Raw genomic sequence first — 16,873 nt, 5'->3', positions numbered from 1 at the left:
TTTTCAAAAACGATTGCAACTTCGCAAGCATAAAAGTTTCAGCAGAAATCAACAATTCGTCTTCTGATTGCGCCATGGCTCCGGATAATTCGGAGCCGCCCAGGGCCGGTAAGAGGTCGGCCGATGACGTGTGGAAGGAGATCGTGTCAGGAACTCATCAGCGGCAGCCGAAGAAGGAGATGATGACCTTGGAAGATTTTCTGCTCAAGGCCGAGGAGGCGGCTTCCAGCGGCGCTGCGGCGGCGGTGAAGCTCAAGGAAGAAGGAGGATCGATTGGGGGGATTTCTGATTTTATGAATTGCGCCGGGGAGGCGAGGGTGGGGGTTAAGAGGAGCTTCAGCTTGTCGGCGGCGCCGGGGAAGGCGGTGGAGCTGCGGCAGAGGAGGATGATCAAGAACAGAGAGAGTGCCGCGAGGTCGAGGGAGCGGAAGCAGGTTCGATTTTCCTCAATTGCGTTTAATTTGTGATTTTTTTTGCCCAAATTTTTGGTTGATTGTGGCCGGAATCTGATGGTTTTTAGGCCTATGAAGCGGAATTGGAGTCGATGGCGGCGAAGCTCGAGGAAGAAAACGATTTCCTCTTGAAAGAAAAGGTAATTTGGTTGGATCAATTTTGTGGAACTGAACTTGAGTTTGCTGATTATTGAGTGTAAATCAGCTGAAACAAAGATGATTTCAAGTTTGAGCTCAAATTGTATTGCTATTTGATGCTGTGCTTGTGTGATCTTTGGTGTCGTTGCTCGCCTTCATTGATTGTTTTCTCAATGCGTGGGGTTGTGTTGTAATGGAGAGTGCAGTTATCTTGTTCGTACAGTTCACTCGTTTTATGTTATTCGAGATCCACTGATCATTGAGTAGAGTCTGGTGTTCCTTGTGTCTGCAAATATCTTTGCTATGTGATCTTTGAGTCTAAATGTGTGTTATTATTTTCTGAGTATGGATGCTTGTTTGGTGTCGTTTCTCGTCTTTGCTGATTGTTTTCTCGATGTGTGGGCTTGTGGCGTAATGGAGAGTGAAGCAATATTGTTCATGAAATTCATCCATTTTATGTTATTCGACACCCTCTGATCTTTAAGTAGAGACTGCTGTTCCTTGTGTCTGCAAATATCTTTCCATTTTAGGCATGTTATTCGAAAACCATTCTCTATCTCACTAGAAGTATCGATTTGGCAGTACTTCTGTGGACATGCAATACATGAGATCCAGTAAACGCATCGTTGATCTTGCATTTTCGAGGGCCTGGTTGTGACAAACAGTTCCTCGAACAACAAACTATTAGATCATTCTTCCTTTTTTTTTCATACTCTTGAACTTTAGAGTGATGTCGTCCGCCACTTAATTTGTCGTGGTCAACTGTTAGCTTTCTCTATCCGTTTCCAATCTCGTGACTAACGGCGTCAAACTTCTTATTATGTTCCAGGCAGAGAACAAGAAGAAGAGGCTTAAGCAGGTAATCATCTTCTTCTGTAATTCCATATTCAAAACTTTGTACATTCATTTCCTTTTGAGATGTTTCTGTAGTATGAATAACATGATTCTTTCTGCAGCTTATGCAGAGTGTGATACCCGTAACAGAGATGCGAAGACCACCGTGCATCCTGCAGAGAAGCGGTTCCATGCAGTGGTAATCTTTGTCAATACAGCTGCAATCTGTTTTCCGAATAATTTAAGCCATTATTGTTCTATAAGGGTAGTATCTTCGTTATCTTGTTTTCCGAAAATGTGTAGATTGCTGCAGTGAAACGACAACGTTCACTTATGCTATTCGCTTAGTTTCATAACACTCATTTTCCTACTGCACCTTTACTTATGATATAGAAATAAAGCATACAATGCTTTTGAGAAGGAAAAAGTTGTGCTGCAAGCTTGTTCTCACAGGAATATATATGGCTTCTGCGACTTTTGTAGCTCGTCTCGATGAATTATCTCTTTTGACTTTACTGTTTATTGGACAGTTTTTTGATTCAATTATTAGTCATATTTAGGAGAATTCATAATAGGCTGAGGACAGAAAAGCAGGAAAGCAGAAAAAGGCAACTCTAAAAGACCGACCAATCATGGTCTCGTCTTTGCTAGTGTAATTCCTCTCCACTTTCTACTGTGTGAAAAATGGTCATAGATGATGTGCAACTACCTATGTCCCGAAGCTCTCTTTATCAACCATTCAAAGTCTCCCTAAAGCACATAGTGATCAATGGAGTTTCCGAATGGGAAACTCCTAAGGTTCAAAAAGGCAACTGCTGGTTCGGTAAGTCCTTTTTTTTTTTTTTTTTTCAGTTTTCCAGATCACATTTTACTGCAACCTTTACATTTTCAAGAACAAGAAAGCCTTCGGCCTCTACAATTTCACCGAGACAACAACCATGAATCATCGCTGAACAAAACTCCGTGTCTTACACAGTAAGTTGTTTCGTCTATTTTCATTTTCGTAATAGCCTATGGCATGCTGCATTTTCTTGTGAGTTTTTGCTTTTCCTTAGGTTACCATAGATTGTTAAGTAGTATGTCTATAAATGACAGAACAAGGTTTTAGTCAAAATCGAAGGATCAAAGTTTTCTCAGTTAGTCTACATCCATCGATTCTTGGACCAAGTTAATATTTGTATGGCAATGAATTGAAATAAATCCTTGAAACAAATTGACAATCTGCAGAAACTGATTCAATCTCTCTTTCTGCTAGTTTGGTGCTTGCTTCGTATCATTTGGAAGACGAACGCCACAAACGTCAGAAGTAGAGTCGAACCAGCAACGATGGGCAGACACAATTTGAACCTTTTCTCCCGAGGACTCTCTTCATCATCCTCTCCCACCCTAGGCTTTGCCTCTGTAGTTTCTTCAGAAGGTTCAATGGCACAAGGCTCTGCTCTGCCTTCATACGATCTTTCATCAACATCGTGCTTGTAAGTATTCGGTTCATCTTTTATTTCTTGCTCATCGTCTATGTTGCTCTGCTTTTCCTCTTCTTCCTTGCACGTGTCACCTTCTTCACCATCTTCTCCGATTCTCCCCTTGTTTGAACTTTCTGCTATGGCGCTCTTCTCGTCTGCAATCTGCAAGCTCCCAGACCCCGCTCTGACGAGCTCCGGCCTATCCTTGACTTCTTCAATGGCAGTGCCACCGCGGATTCCTTTGGCTTTCTTCGGCATGGTGATCGACAGAGTTGATTCGTCGTCGTTGAATGTGGCCTTGATCTTGTCAAGAATCACCCCTTGTGGAATTCTGAAAACTTTCTTGAATCCCTTTGTCTCTGTCTCTTTCTTGTACAATTTCCACCCCACCATGACGGTCTCTTGCACCTGCTTTTCGCCTCCTATTCCGATCAAGCTCCCGTCTTCGTTTATGTCGATCTTTATGTTCCTTCTCTTATAGCCTGCAAGAATTTCTCAAGTCAAAAAATGACGAGCTAGCAGTATAAGAGCGGTCAAAGTATAAAACAACAAAAAGTACGTGCATTTGCAAAAGCCGAAAAACGAAACCTTTGAGATGAGCAGTGAGGAAGAATGCGGTGTCCGTTTCTCTAGACACGAACACGGGGCCGGCACGGTCCTTTGCGATCCGAAAGTCGGAGGCGAACTCGTCGGCGACGTTCGTTAACTTGAGTCCTAACTCGAGCTCCATTTTCTCAATGAATTTTCGGTAATTTTTGAATGAAATGAATTGGGAGAGGTCAGGAAAATTAGCACTGTTAATTTATCAAGAAAAATAATGGCGTAAGAGAGCAAAGAATATATGCTTTGCTTCGTTTCGTTTGTGAAGAAAACTGTGTGAAAAGAATTGCCGCCGTGTCCTTCGCGGGACGCTTTGAAGAAAACTTTGAAAATAATTAACCTGTAATAAATGAAGATTTTGAGGAACTAATTTGGGCCCAATAAAATGATCTTTTTTTTGTAACACGATCAAGTGGGGCCCATGAACAGTACTATGCCAACAAAAAACAGCTTTTAGCTTTTAAAGCTTTGTCCTTTTCCAGTCACCTAAATATCTGTGCTGAGAGTGATATTGGCCTCATATTCCTAATTCCTTCCTTCATTAAAGATGATTTTATTGAGAAAATGTAATGTAATTTTACTACTATGACATTTTAAAAATAACTTAAAAAAACAATTTTGTGGAAAAGAAAGTCATAAAGCAACTTGTTCACAATAAGAGCATCTAAATGATATTATTTGAAATTTTAAACCACTAAAAGTATTGATAATAGTACGAACATCCACAATGCAGACACAATAAAATTTTCATAATTATAATATGTAGTGCCAATGTCCTACAACAACAACTTATATGAATAGATGTCGTGTATGACACACTAAAAAGTAACTTGATTATTACACTACACAAGTCCAACAACTATAAATTATACATATATGTGTGTTATACATTGTGTTAGAGAACTCTACAACGTTATATAGTACTACTAAAAGACAAATTACACAAGAAACTTATAAGAACATGTGTGAGAACTCTACAACGTTATATAGTACTACTAAAATACAAATTACACAAGAAACTTATAAGAACATGTGTGACGAATGACACATTATGCAAACACTTCATAGCTGCAATACATAATCCCACTCACCGGCGGAACCAGCATAGGGCCAAACCCCCGCTCCAGCGGGGGCTTGCCTGGTGCCGGCAGCCCATTTATACATAGGAGAGTTGAAGAGGTGGGAGCGGAAGGGGGAGAGAGGGGACGCAGCGCAGAAAGAAAGGCGAGGCGGAAATGGGGCGTAGAGGAGAGAGAATAGGGAGGTAGAAAATGGGAGAGAGGGAGGAGGAGTGCGCATAGGAGAGAGAAAAGTAGTTTTCTACTACTTTTGTCAGTTATTTTTAAAGTTTTGGAGTAAATCTCATATCACGATAGACTAGCAGAATTTTTACTTTTAAAATTTAGTTCATTCTTAAAAACTTTTGATAAAACTATATTAAATTAGTGCATTTTATGTGATAAAATATTGTAGTATTATTTTCTCTATATATAAAATTCATTTAATTATTTTATTTTTAAATTGTTTATAATATCATAATCTCTAATTTCAATTAATAAAAAAAATTACTCTCTTTATCCACTATTTAAAGATATATTTTTAGTCGCCACGAGTTTTACATTGTTATTTAACTTTATATTAATAAAGATTAATGAATGAAAAAGTCAGTGGATCATTTTTATATATTAATATTATCAGTAGTAGAATGAATATTATGAATTAGTGAAGTATGAGACCCGCTTATTAAAAGTAAAAAAAAGGTACATGTGTCTAGAAATAACGGACAATCCAAAATGACGAAACATGTTAGATTTTGGCTGACGAAAGTAATTTATTTCTAATTCATTAATTGGCAGTACTGATATTGTGGCACTATTAGAAAAGGCTATCCGCTCTCGAAAATAATTAGGCTACCGGTGTCGGACTGACATATTTTTCGTTAAATTTCAGCACCGGCTTCTTACAATTCCTGGTTCCGCCACTGATCCCACTACAATTTATATGAACATGTGAGTTACATTTTGTGTTGAAGGACTATAGTCTATACATAATTGTGCACGAGTAACACATTATGCAAGCACTCCACAACTACAAACAGAAAATGGATAGAAAATCGTGCAATTGATACATAAACAATCATAGCAAGACAATTTACTCAAAAACAAAATTCATTATTCATAGAGAATATAAATGAACATCATGGACACAGCACAAGCATTATCCAATCCTCTTCCTTCCTACTAATTTCTTTACACAAAAACACTCATCAATCATGTAATAAAAACAAGACCTTGAGTTCTACTTCGAACAATGCAATGGAACACTTGTCTAACTTGTGATTCCAATGGATCAAGCTCACTCTTCAAACCCTCACTCACATTCCTCACTTCCTCAACCCTCTCCTTCACCTCCCTCTCCCTCTCCTCCGACAACGGGAGCTCCGCAGAATCAACGAGCTCGTTCAATCGCCTCGAGCATCTCTCAATCTCTCGAATCTCCCTCAGCAACCCACATGCATTCGCCCTCTTCGACTCCTCCAATATCCTTTCCCGTAGTGAGAGGATCGCCCCGGCCCACGGGAACTGCTTCGGAACGTGGAAATGGGCCTGCAGGCCGCGATCCTGGCACGGGATCGCGGCCACCAGGGCCCACATTGTGAACACGAGCACGTGGCTCATAGTGAACACGGATAAACTAACCCCGTTCATCTCGTTGGGACGGGGCGGGGTTAGGTTATTGCATAGTGCTTGGAGTTGTTTCGCGGCGGACCACGACCGGGACACGCTCCACGAGAGGGACCGGGAGTGGACTACCCCCGGGCTTTTCTGGTCGTGGTGGCGGCCGAATGAGCGGTTTCTCGTTGCGAACGTGGCGGCGGATTGCTTCCGGTCGAGCATTCCCAGGGCGAGATCGACGAGGGCTTTCTTGGCGCGGCGGAATTGGGCATCGCCGGTGGTCCTCCGGCGGCCATCCAAGGCGGCGAGGACAATTTCAAGCTGCTTTTTCCACTGTCTGATCAGCTCGATTCCGTCGCGGACGGCGTTGCAGACGTCGAGGGCTTTGACGCTCCGGTCGAAGTAGTCGGCGGCGGCGCGATCCACCGGAGTGCGGCGGAGGACGGCGGCGTTGCCGGCCATGATCGCCGTGAATTCCTCCTGGCAGCGGAGGAATGCGTCGAGGAGGCTGCGCAGCCATGGGATTGACAGGAGGCTGCCGGAGTCCGCCGCCGCGAGGCCGTTGAACCGGTCGGCGACGTGGCGCTGGAAGGCCTCCGCCTCCGTGTCGGCGGCGGAGTGCGGCGGCGGCTCAATTGAATGGACCTGATCGCGCCGCCGGCTCAGGATCGAGAAAATTGAGCTCGGAGCTGCTGATGATGATGATTCGGTAATCGGCATTTTCCGATCACATGAAAAAAATTGGGAAATTGAAGCCGGAAATTCAAGAATCGAATCTTGGATTTGGGAAAAGTGGATTCCGATCAAGAATCGGAGATAAAGATTGAATCTTTTTGGCTTTTTATTTCAAGAAATCTTCTTTTCAGAACACCCAATCACAGAATAAATTCAAAGACACAAACTTTATGGAGTGAAGGTGTTGATGATGAGAGAGAAAGGAGGAATGTGGAGTGACGATAGAGAGAAATTGGACAGATTTTGTAGTGAAAAGAACAGAGTAATAACAGAGGTATTTAAATATGTAATTAAGAAAATGGATTTGTGTGTTTAATGGGAACTGTTAATAAATTTGGTAGTAAAAAGGGGAATTTTTAGGGTCGAAAATGGAAAGAAGCAAATTTGTTGCGAAATAAACTTACACGCTGCGAACACGAATTGGACACGCATTTCATTATTAGAATTTTCATTGGTAAACAAGTATGTTTGGAAAAATAATTATGTACGAGTACATATTTATATATATTTTCCACAATACTACGAATTAATGTTAATTATTTCGGAAATTTTCGAAAAATATTTACCAAAATGCAATGTAGAGAAAAATCTTTACCATGATTTTACTTAACTAAAAATTAGTTCTTATTATTTTCATATTAAATTTTTATAAATAAAATTGAAGTTCAATCTTAAAGCCAATACCACAAACTCTACCTAAAATTAGTAGGATAGGATAATAGTGTAAAAGTATTTGAGTTATTATTGTTAATTATATATATTTAATAAAAAAACTCAAGCGTTTTTTTTATTAAATGAATTTAATTTTAAAAGAGCACAATCAAAATGGCGTGGATATCTTTGTGATGCAATAGTTTGTGTTAATAAAAAATCAAATTTTATATAATTACAGTGTAATTAAAGTTAAGAGAATATAAGAGGAGAAGTGGTCAATAGTAATGTAATGTAAGAAGAGAAGTGGTCAACAGATATGTACATGTCATAAAAATATAATAGTAATATGTACAAATATAGTATAGGATTCAACCTTTGTAATTCGTTTTGTATTATTGTTACTTTTCAATTACATTCAACGTTTTTCACTTTGTTTTATATTTATTTATAGAAATGTGAGCATTTATGTGTGTGATCGCATTGAGTAGAGTCTGACTGATTATTTGATTTTATATATGAAATTTATTAATCATAGTATTATATTGTATAAGAAATAATGTACTACTATGTAAAAATTGGAGTATAATTTATTATTTTTGGGAGATAATTAATTTACACAGTGCAATCTTGTCGTGTGTATTAAAAAAAGAATTATGTGTATGATGATTGACTTTGTTCTATCTAGAATGTATACAATATAAAAAAATAAAACAAATATTTTACCAGTCAAAGTCTTATACAGATTTGTATCAATAGTCGAAATACACAACATTATAAAATTATTATTGAAAAAGTCTTCTCTCTAGATATTCCGAAAGTTCTTATATGTAATCTAATAAATAAAAACAACAAAAAGTATTTGCCTGTTTTTGTATGTGAAACTGACAATTGAAATTCAAGAACAGCTGTCAATATATTTATATATTGATGTATGCAAACACTATTAATAATTATTAATTGCTTCTCCAAGGAAAACAAATGGAAAAAGAAATAAATATTCTAGATAAACCAACACATCCCTAATTTAAGAAATAATTTTGACTGAGTACAACATATTGCGCACACAATATGTGACAAGAATACATAATAGCTGGCTTTGATATTGGCCCACAAAATGACAGAAATCCTAAACCCCCCAAGAAAATCATTTAAATATGATCATAGTAATATATACTTATATTGTAAGTTACAGAATACTCATATTAAATTAATCTTTACACGTGTGGGCTGCTTCTTCATTGAGAACATGGAGTTCACAATCACAGATCAACAAAAATCTATTCAAGAACAGCTGTCAAAATTTATGAACAAATTGTATTTAGTTAATTATAAAATGATTAAATGCAAATCGACCTTATACTGCAAAAGAAAACAACATATAACAAGAATAATTAAAGCAAAATATATCTCGATGAATCAGCAAAAGAATATTAGTAATAGATAGATAGATAAACAAGATCACAATAAGACAGTATAAAGCTCGAGTCGACCTCGGCAAAGGTGACTTATTCATTCTAACACACTTTCAATTTTGTGGAAAATGTGGAAAAATTGGATTAGAATAAGTCATTACCTAACACGAGTAAAAATTCCATGGTCCTTCCACACCATAATGGCATAGTGATTTGGTATGCCTTACCAATAACTTCTTGACAATTAAAAATAAAAAGGGTCTACATGCCACATCACTTGACATAAATTTGGCAACCTTATATCTAAATTTAAAGACATCCATTTAATCATTCTATGGAAAGTATAATAAATTAAATATAAAAATAATGTCATATGAATAATGAATTAACGTTAATATACTAGTACAATTTATATATGCATATTAATTTCATGATACAATAATATATGCACATAAAAGTAATCATATTGTGTTACTTTTCATGTAAAAAAAAGTCATATTATTATGGATAAGATCTTTTATTTTAATTATTTTAGTATTTATATATATAAGAAAAAGTTCACATAAATAAAAATTATGATTGAACTTATATTTTGTTAGCATATAATACTAGTATATATTGTAATTTTCATTATATTTATTAGCATGTTAAAAAAATCAAGAATTTTTAACATAAGAAAATAAAAATTAAAAATTAAAAATTAAAAAGAAATGAAATATTCATATAAAATGTTATTATTTTATAAGAGAGAGATGTCTTGTATATTACAAATTGTACTCATATTAATTAAAGTCAATTCATTATTCATATGATAGTACAATTTCTAAATTTAATTTATTACACTTTCCTTAAAATGCTCATAATGGATGCCTTTAAATTTAGATATAAGATTGCCATATTTATGTCAAGTGATGTGGCATATGGACCCTTTTTATTTCCAATTGTCAAGGAGTTATTGGTGAGGCACACCAAATCACTATGTCATCATAGCGTGGAAGGAGCATGAAATTTTTACTCCCTAACACACATAATTTCTCAATGAAGCTGATTTCAATATGTCACTATTTTCCTAAACATGATTACGTTCATTAATTTTTAAAAGATTAGATGCGATTTTATGAATAAGAGGTGTAGAATCTAAGTTACCAACCATTCCTTTCCATTAAAATCTGTGTTATTTACTGTATATAATCATTAAATGGAGAATATTACATGAGATCTCCAAGTATGAAAAAAGTAGAACTGAATCTGTTAAATAGTAAACAAATTATTATTATTATTATTGAAATAATTATGGAATTGAAAAATAATTATTCCAGAACATAATTATAAGATGCATGTTTAGTAATTCATCCATATTAGTCACCATTTCAATTTTATAAACACTTATCACTCTAATTTCATGTTGTGTATATCACCATCTATATCTTCAAATAATCATAATATCAATTTTTTATTTTTTAGACACAATTCAATATGTGGGATACCACAGGGAGTTATGTGTTGGTACCAAATGGAGTATTATTGAAGTGTGACTAGACAAATCCTACCCTTTTAACTAATGCTCAAAAGTTATATTTAGTGTTGACAAGAAAAGTGGGGTTCTCAACCATTTAACACTATGATGTGATAATGAATAAAATTAAAATGATAGGCCACCAATTTCCTTTTCAATGTCCCATTTTCTTGAATCTTGACTTTGAAATTTTCAAATTTGTAACATATCAACCTAACATAATAATAATATTTCTACATATAATTGAGCTGCAATGTTCCATTTGGAAACATAGAGGTGTAGTGTAGGGAATATTTTGGTTAAGTAGGCCTCATTATTTTGGTAGTAAATATGAGTCATGAGTTAATTTGTGTTGTTTGTGGCCCATATGATTTTTGTGCTATTTAATTTAATCACAATGCAAGTGGATTTGTAATGAGACCTAATTTAAGTGACAAGAATTGTGGATTCAGTTCCATTTATGTATGATGTATATTTTTCACATTATGGTGGTGGTGTTAAATTCTTACGTTATGATGGCATAATGATGTCTAGGCGTTGCAAGATTTTCAATTTGGAGTTGTGAGTCGTGGGATAAATATTTATTTTACACAAAATATATTTGAAGTGTAGGAGACCACTAGTATTCGCAATAGTATAACATAACTTTAATTAGATATTTCACTTGTCGTTCCTAAATCTAAAATAATACGTAATAATATTTCAACATATAATTGAGCTACATTAATGTCCCATTTGGATGCATAGAGACGTGCAGGGAATATTTTGGTGAGTAGGACTCCTTATTTTGGTAGAAAATATGAGTCATGAGTTAATGTTGTGTTGTTTGTGGCCCATTTGAATCCTGTGCTATCTAATTTTAGGTGTCGTTCAACTGCGATTGCTTATTATTATATGATATCTATATATTTAAGATTAAATGGTGAAATTATTTTAGTTGGAAGGATATGGCTATAGCTCATAATCATATGATTATTCATTTACGATTGAGTTGTAAAATTTAATCGCATGAACCAAATATAATACGTATTCAGTCATGAATAATATAATCTTTCGAACCGAACAAGTCCGTAGCGTATATTAGATCTATCAATGAGACAAAACTCAAACAGCAAAGATGATACATTATAAGATATTCTTGCTTTCATAGTCAGTAGAGATATGTTGCTGTTCAATAAATAAATTTATAAGAATTTTAGGTTCGAATACCTGATTTTCTGTACTACTTACTTAAATTGTACCAAATGACAACCCTAGAATCTTACTTCACGGCTTTTAATACATGTACTAGTTTACATCATTAATGAATTTTTTATATACTAAATGAATTTTTTATATACTATGCAGGCGTGCATAATATTTGTAAACTTACATTATTAAAAAAAAAACTGAAATTACTATATTTGTAATGTTGAAAATGGGTCAACTTTAAATCTCAACTTTTACATATTCTATTGAATTGTGTGTTACATGGGAAGCCTTGTGGGCCGGTCGGCCCAATCACTACATGCGAGTGAGCCCAATGGGCTTGGCCTTTTCACTGAAAATTCCAATGCATAAACAAAACATAGCATGAGATAATTCTTTACCAAAAAAAAAAATAAAAAAAATTGCAATACTAGGAGAGACTACTTTATTAAAGAATGGTACATAGATTCATGGGTTCTTCCCTGTGGTAAGCTGCGGTATAATCCATCATACGATAAGGCTCACGTCGTCTACGATCATATTCATAATTATAGTACTCCGTTGATATTGTTTGAAGTGTAAGAATAATTTGGAATCATCCTACTTGAATACTCTCGTGGGCCATAGGAATCTTTGTAGCTACCATAGCGATAAGATTCACTTTGCATTTTTTGATGTTTGAGATTCGCCCACACGACTTCCGCATGTCCATTGCATCTCGATATTGCCCTGATGCAATAATTCGGGTCGACTTGGCCCACGATCGTCGCTTCACTTCTCTCCGCATCCATTCTGATATCGTATGTTCCTTGCAAATAATTATTGTGGGATTTCTTTAAATATTGAAAGATAATAATCACATACATAAAAAAAAGAAAAAAACTATATTTTGATTACCGGTGATTGTACTTGGTATTTCCATGATGTGTCTTTTGCATGGGTCGCAACGAGGGTGCACTTTCAAAATACAGCACTGCAATTTTGATAGCAAGAAAGTTAGCAAAATATACAATAAATAGACAAATAGTAGAAGCAATTGAGAATAAATATACCAAAGTTGCGTAATTATCCATGGGAGAAAAATTCTTGGTGAAAAGCTGCGATTTATGTAGTAAATCGATTTGGCTATATATAATGAACTGATTTGAATAAATTGAATTAAATATTGCTATACCTAAAATAATATAGAGGTTTGGAATATGCTTAAATTAATATTTAGGCCATATATAGAGTTAGATATTGTTTCCAAAATGGAGTATGAATCGAATAATAAACAATTTAACAAAGATTGTCTTCAAATTTCTTTTAACGTTATTTTCATCAAAATCATACAAAATCAAATTATATCATTTCTAAATTTTATACCAAAATTCATAAAAGACCTAGAATAATATTATATCATAATTAAGGGGTGTGATCATTGCCAACTTGCTAACTCATCAAAACAGTGTATTAAAAATGTGAACACGGTAACATTAAATTGTCAACACATAATTTTGTTGAACTTTAATATAATGTGTCGATTTTATGTGTTGACATTTTAATGTCACCATGTTGATAACTTAGCAGAGTTAGCAATTTAAATAGTTAGCAATATAACGCACCTCTCATAATTAAAACACCTCATAATTTATAATTGTAAATTTTCTACCAAAACTAGTTTTACCTTAAATTGAGAGAAAAGAAAACAAAATTGTTAATTTTATTTATATGTTGGGAGGCTTATCAACATCTTCTCTCTGCAAGCGGTGAAGAATCAATGCGTCGTTTCAGGTTTGACTGTTTATGAGCATAGTAATAAATCAAGACATTGATTTAGGAATGCTTAGTTTTCTGCTAATTGCTATCGTAAGTTAAAGTTATGGACAGTTCCTGTTTGATAAAATGCCCCAACCACTTTGCTCAAAATTTTTGATCAACAACTTAGCTATTATGCATCATATCTATGGAAAGTTGAACTAAACTAGGAGAAAAAGATAACAACATTACCTTATAGAATTTGAGAGTAGATGCATAATACATTGCTAATCCTATGTAGATGTTGTGAGTCTTATCCACATCCTCTCTAGAAACCCAAAATATGCATCTCTCCACGCCTTCTTCGACACTAATGTTGTGCAAACCACTGAAAATCCCACTGCATAACTCAAAGAAAACACCACATAAAACCACTCAATCTCTGCAGCTTTCTCATTCATCTCTTTAATTCCTCCTTCACTGCAGTTGCTTGTCAATGGCAGGCCACAAAGATGGTTACCTGCAAAGCTTGAAGCGTTGAAGCTTTGGAGCTGTGTGCCTTCTGGAATCCTTCCTGTTAAGTTGTTGTAAGACAAGTCGAGATAACCCAATCCAGATATGAATGCAAGGCTGCTGGGAATTCGACCCCACAGGGAGTTTCTTGATAGATCAAGAGATTCCAACTGCTTCATTTCTCCAATATTCTCGGGGATCAAACCTGTTAGCTGATTGCCTGACAAGTTTAAGGATCCCAACTCCGACAAACTTGTTAACTCATTTGGGATTTCTCCAGACAGATTGTTCGTCGAAAGGTCAATGCTGGTAACCAAGGGAAGAATGCTGTCGAACTCCAGTTTACCGCCTTTTTCACTACCAGTGCGCTCTCTCTGAACCCTCCCTTATTGAAAATGGAGTAAGAGTACCATGATTTCTCATTTCCATACTGTTTGAATAGATCTGACAAACTCCTCCTCTTCATAGCCATTGCAGTGAAATTCTGAATACACCTCGGTATTACGCCTGAAAGTTTATTGTTGGCGAGATCCAATATCTGCAGATAGCTCAGCTGGCATATCTCTGAAGGTATCTGACCACTCATGTTGTTCGAGCGCAGTATCAGAATCCTCAAGCCGACTAGACTTGTTCCTATCCACGCCGGTATGTTCCCTTCAAGGTTGTTATCTGCAAACCCAATCTTCACCAGCTTAATGCAGTTGTGCATTGCAAAAGGTATCACCCCGGAGAATCTATTGTTTTGAAGATTCAAAGATTCAAGATTAGCAAGAAACCCAATAGAAGTTGGAATGCTTCCATACATTTGGTTATTGCCTAGGCTCAGATATCTCAAAGAAGGCCATTTGTTCCAACAATCTGGCAATTCCCCACTTAATAGATTCCCTCCCAGGTGAAGAATCTCCAACGAATATGTTGGATACGTCTCATCACATAGAAAGTGAGCTATACCTCCGAAAAATGAATTATCGGACAGATCCAGCTCCTTCAAAGTATCTCTAACTCGAGGCAATGGGCCTTCGAGTTTGTTAGAACTCAAGTATATAAACTGAGCAGCGCCACGGACATCAAGGATCTGTCCATGGAGCTGGTTATGGGAGAGATTCAAGATCTGAGTATTCCAGAACCAGCTTGGAACACTACCTGAGATTCCAGTATTAGACAGATCCAGATACTTCGAGAGATTCTTCTGCTTCTCAAGCCATGAAGGAATCTGGGAGCCGGAGCCTAAACTCCATGATCCTAGTCCAAGAGCATTAAATTGGAAGGGGGGGATCCAACTTTGGCTTATATTCAAACTCAACTGATTGTAAGAAGCTGAGAAAACCTCGAGTTTAGTGAGATTTGCGAAGAGAGTTTCAGTTACTACTCCTTCCAGCTTGTTATCAAAGATAGCCATCCATTCAAGATTACAAAGTTGGCCCAAACTATGAGGAAGGTTTTGTGTTAGTTTGTTACCAACTAATGTCAAAACTTTTAAAGATGACAACTTTCCCATGCTGGCTGGAATTGGACCGGTTAGTAGATTCTTGTTGAGATTAAGATATTCAAGACTCTTGAACTCTCCTAGTTGATCTATCAACTGGCCAGAGATTCGATTAAACTGCAAATCTAAGACTTCCAATGTTTCCAAGAAGCACACCGACATATTTCCAAAAAAATCAGATATATTTCCTTGGATATTATTGTTGGATAAGGACAACCTTCTTGTTTTGCACAGGTTAGTAAATCCTGCTGGAACTGCACCAGTTAGGACATTGTAATCCAAAATAACAAACTCCAAATCTATACAAGAATAGAGCCAGCTTGGAACTGTGGAGTTTAAAAAATTGAAAGAGAGATCAATATACTTCAGTTTGGTGGCATTACTGTTAATTGGAATTGGACCTATGAAAGAGTTGTTCCTTAGATCAAGAAAATGAAGATTGTGAAGCCCAAATATCCATTTACTTCAATGGAATGGAAGTTGTTGGAAGAGAGATCAAGAAAAGTTAAGGAAGTGATGTTGAGATAACTCAGAGGAGATATGTAACCAAGACTGCAATTTTGAAAATGAAGCTGTTGCAAAGAAGGGAGTGTGTTGATCACCTGCACCCAATCTGCAGCTCTGCTGAGGTTCACAAAGTTCATATTGAGATGCTCGAGTCCAGAAAGCTGCGATAACCATTCAAGATTATCAACTTGTAACAGGTTTGGAAAGCTTACATGAGCAGCAAATTCCATGTCTGGATAACCACCCATATAATTGCTGTAATAGTAGTTTGTGTGACCAGCAGGCACGATGTTTGGAAAGCCGGCCATATCTAGAGTGTGTAGATATGAAAGGTTCCCGATGGTATGGGGAATCACTCCATGAAATCCAGCAAAAGAGAGGTTGAAAAGCTTGAGTTTTGTGAATGATCCGAAGAAGGAAGGGATTGTTTGTTTGAAGTTGTTGAGACTCAAGTCAAGTTGAGTCAAGTGTTTGAGATTGAGCAAAGATGAATTGATTTGGCCTCTCAAACTCAAACCGCGGAGATGGAGTTGGTGAACATGGCCAGTTGAGTTGTTGCAAACTACACCATTCCATTTGCAACAGTTGACATCATAATCTTCATTCCATGAAGAGAGTTGATGGTATGGATCTTGCAAGGAGTGCTTGAAACTTAGGAGTGACTGTTTATCAATTTGTGGGCAGAGAATAGAGTTACATAATTTGAAACATGTTATGGACAAAAAAAGAAGGAAGAGAGAGAGAGTTGCAATGGTTGGATTTGAGCTGACCATCTTTGTTAGTGTTATGGCAAGGATGATTAGGAATATATATATATAGGGACGTATTCAGGTCAGAACGCTAAGTATAAGTAAAACTCAAAACACTTGCAGTCCATTGGATCATATGATCTAATGGTTAGATTAATGCCACGTGTCATCTAATAATGTAGAATTTTAGACTAATAATGTAGCTCGGATAATA

The 16,873-nt window shown here is 36.3% G+C and overlaps 4 protein-coding genes and 1 pseudogene across 4 annotated transcripts; 1 reads left to right on the top strand and 4 right to left on the bottom strand.

Moving 5' to 3' along the window:
- The first annotated feature begins 5 nt into the window (after positions 1–5).
- Positions 6–1,906, top strand: LOC125185541 (G-box-binding factor 4-like). Its single transcript, XM_048082090.1, has 4 exons — positions 6–434; positions 521–592; positions 1,420–1,449; positions 1,547–1,906. The coding sequence occupies exons 1-4, from the start codon at positions 75–77 to the stop codon at positions 1,625–1,627; spliced, it is 543 nt and encodes a 180-aa protein (XP_047938047.1). The 5' UTR covers positions 6–74; the 3' UTR covers positions 1,628–1,906.
- Positions 1,907–2,598: 692 nt separating this feature from the next.
- On the bottom strand, positions 2,599–3,641 carry LOC125185540. Its single transcript, XM_048082089.1, has 2 exons — positions 3,476–3,641; positions 2,599–3,369 (listed from the first exon to the last, which is right to left on the bottom strand). The coding sequence occupies exons 1-2, from the start codon at positions 3,615–3,617 to the stop codon at positions 2,660–2,662; spliced, it is 852 nt and encodes a 283-aa protein (XP_047938046.1). The 5' UTR covers positions 3,618–3,641; the 3' UTR covers positions 2,599–2,659.
- Positions 3,642–5,757: 2,116 nt separating this feature from the next.
- Positions 5,758–6,882, bottom strand: LOC125220733 (protein ROH1-like). Its single transcript, XM_048122879.1, has one exon. The coding sequence runs from the start codon at positions 6,880–6,882 to the stop codon at positions 5,758–5,760; it is 1,125 nt and encodes a 374-aa protein (XP_047978836.1).
- A 6,682-nt stretch (positions 6,883–13,564) lies between these two features.
- LOC125220266 lies at positions 13,565–16,735 on the bottom strand (annotated as a pseudogene).
- LOC125220732 (putative receptor like protein 25) lies at positions 13,698–14,096 on the bottom strand. The gene has a single exon (XM_048122878.1). The coding sequence runs from the start codon at positions 14,094–14,096 to the stop codon at positions 13,698–13,700; it is 399 nt and encodes a 132-aa protein (XP_047978835.1).
- Positions 16,736–16,873: the final 138 nt, after the last annotated feature.

The sequence above is a fragment of the Salvia hispanica genome, chromosome 4 (assembly GCF_023119035.1).
Source record: "Salvia hispanica cultivar TCC Black 2014 chromosome 4, UniMelb_Shisp_WGS_1.0, whole genome shotgun sequence".
NCBI lineage: Eukaryota > Viridiplantae > Streptophyta > Magnoliopsida > Lamiales > Lamiaceae > Salvia > Salvia hispanica.
The sequence above is the reverse complement of the archived record's forward strand: the minus strand, read 5'-3'. Positions and strand labels throughout refer to the sequence as shown.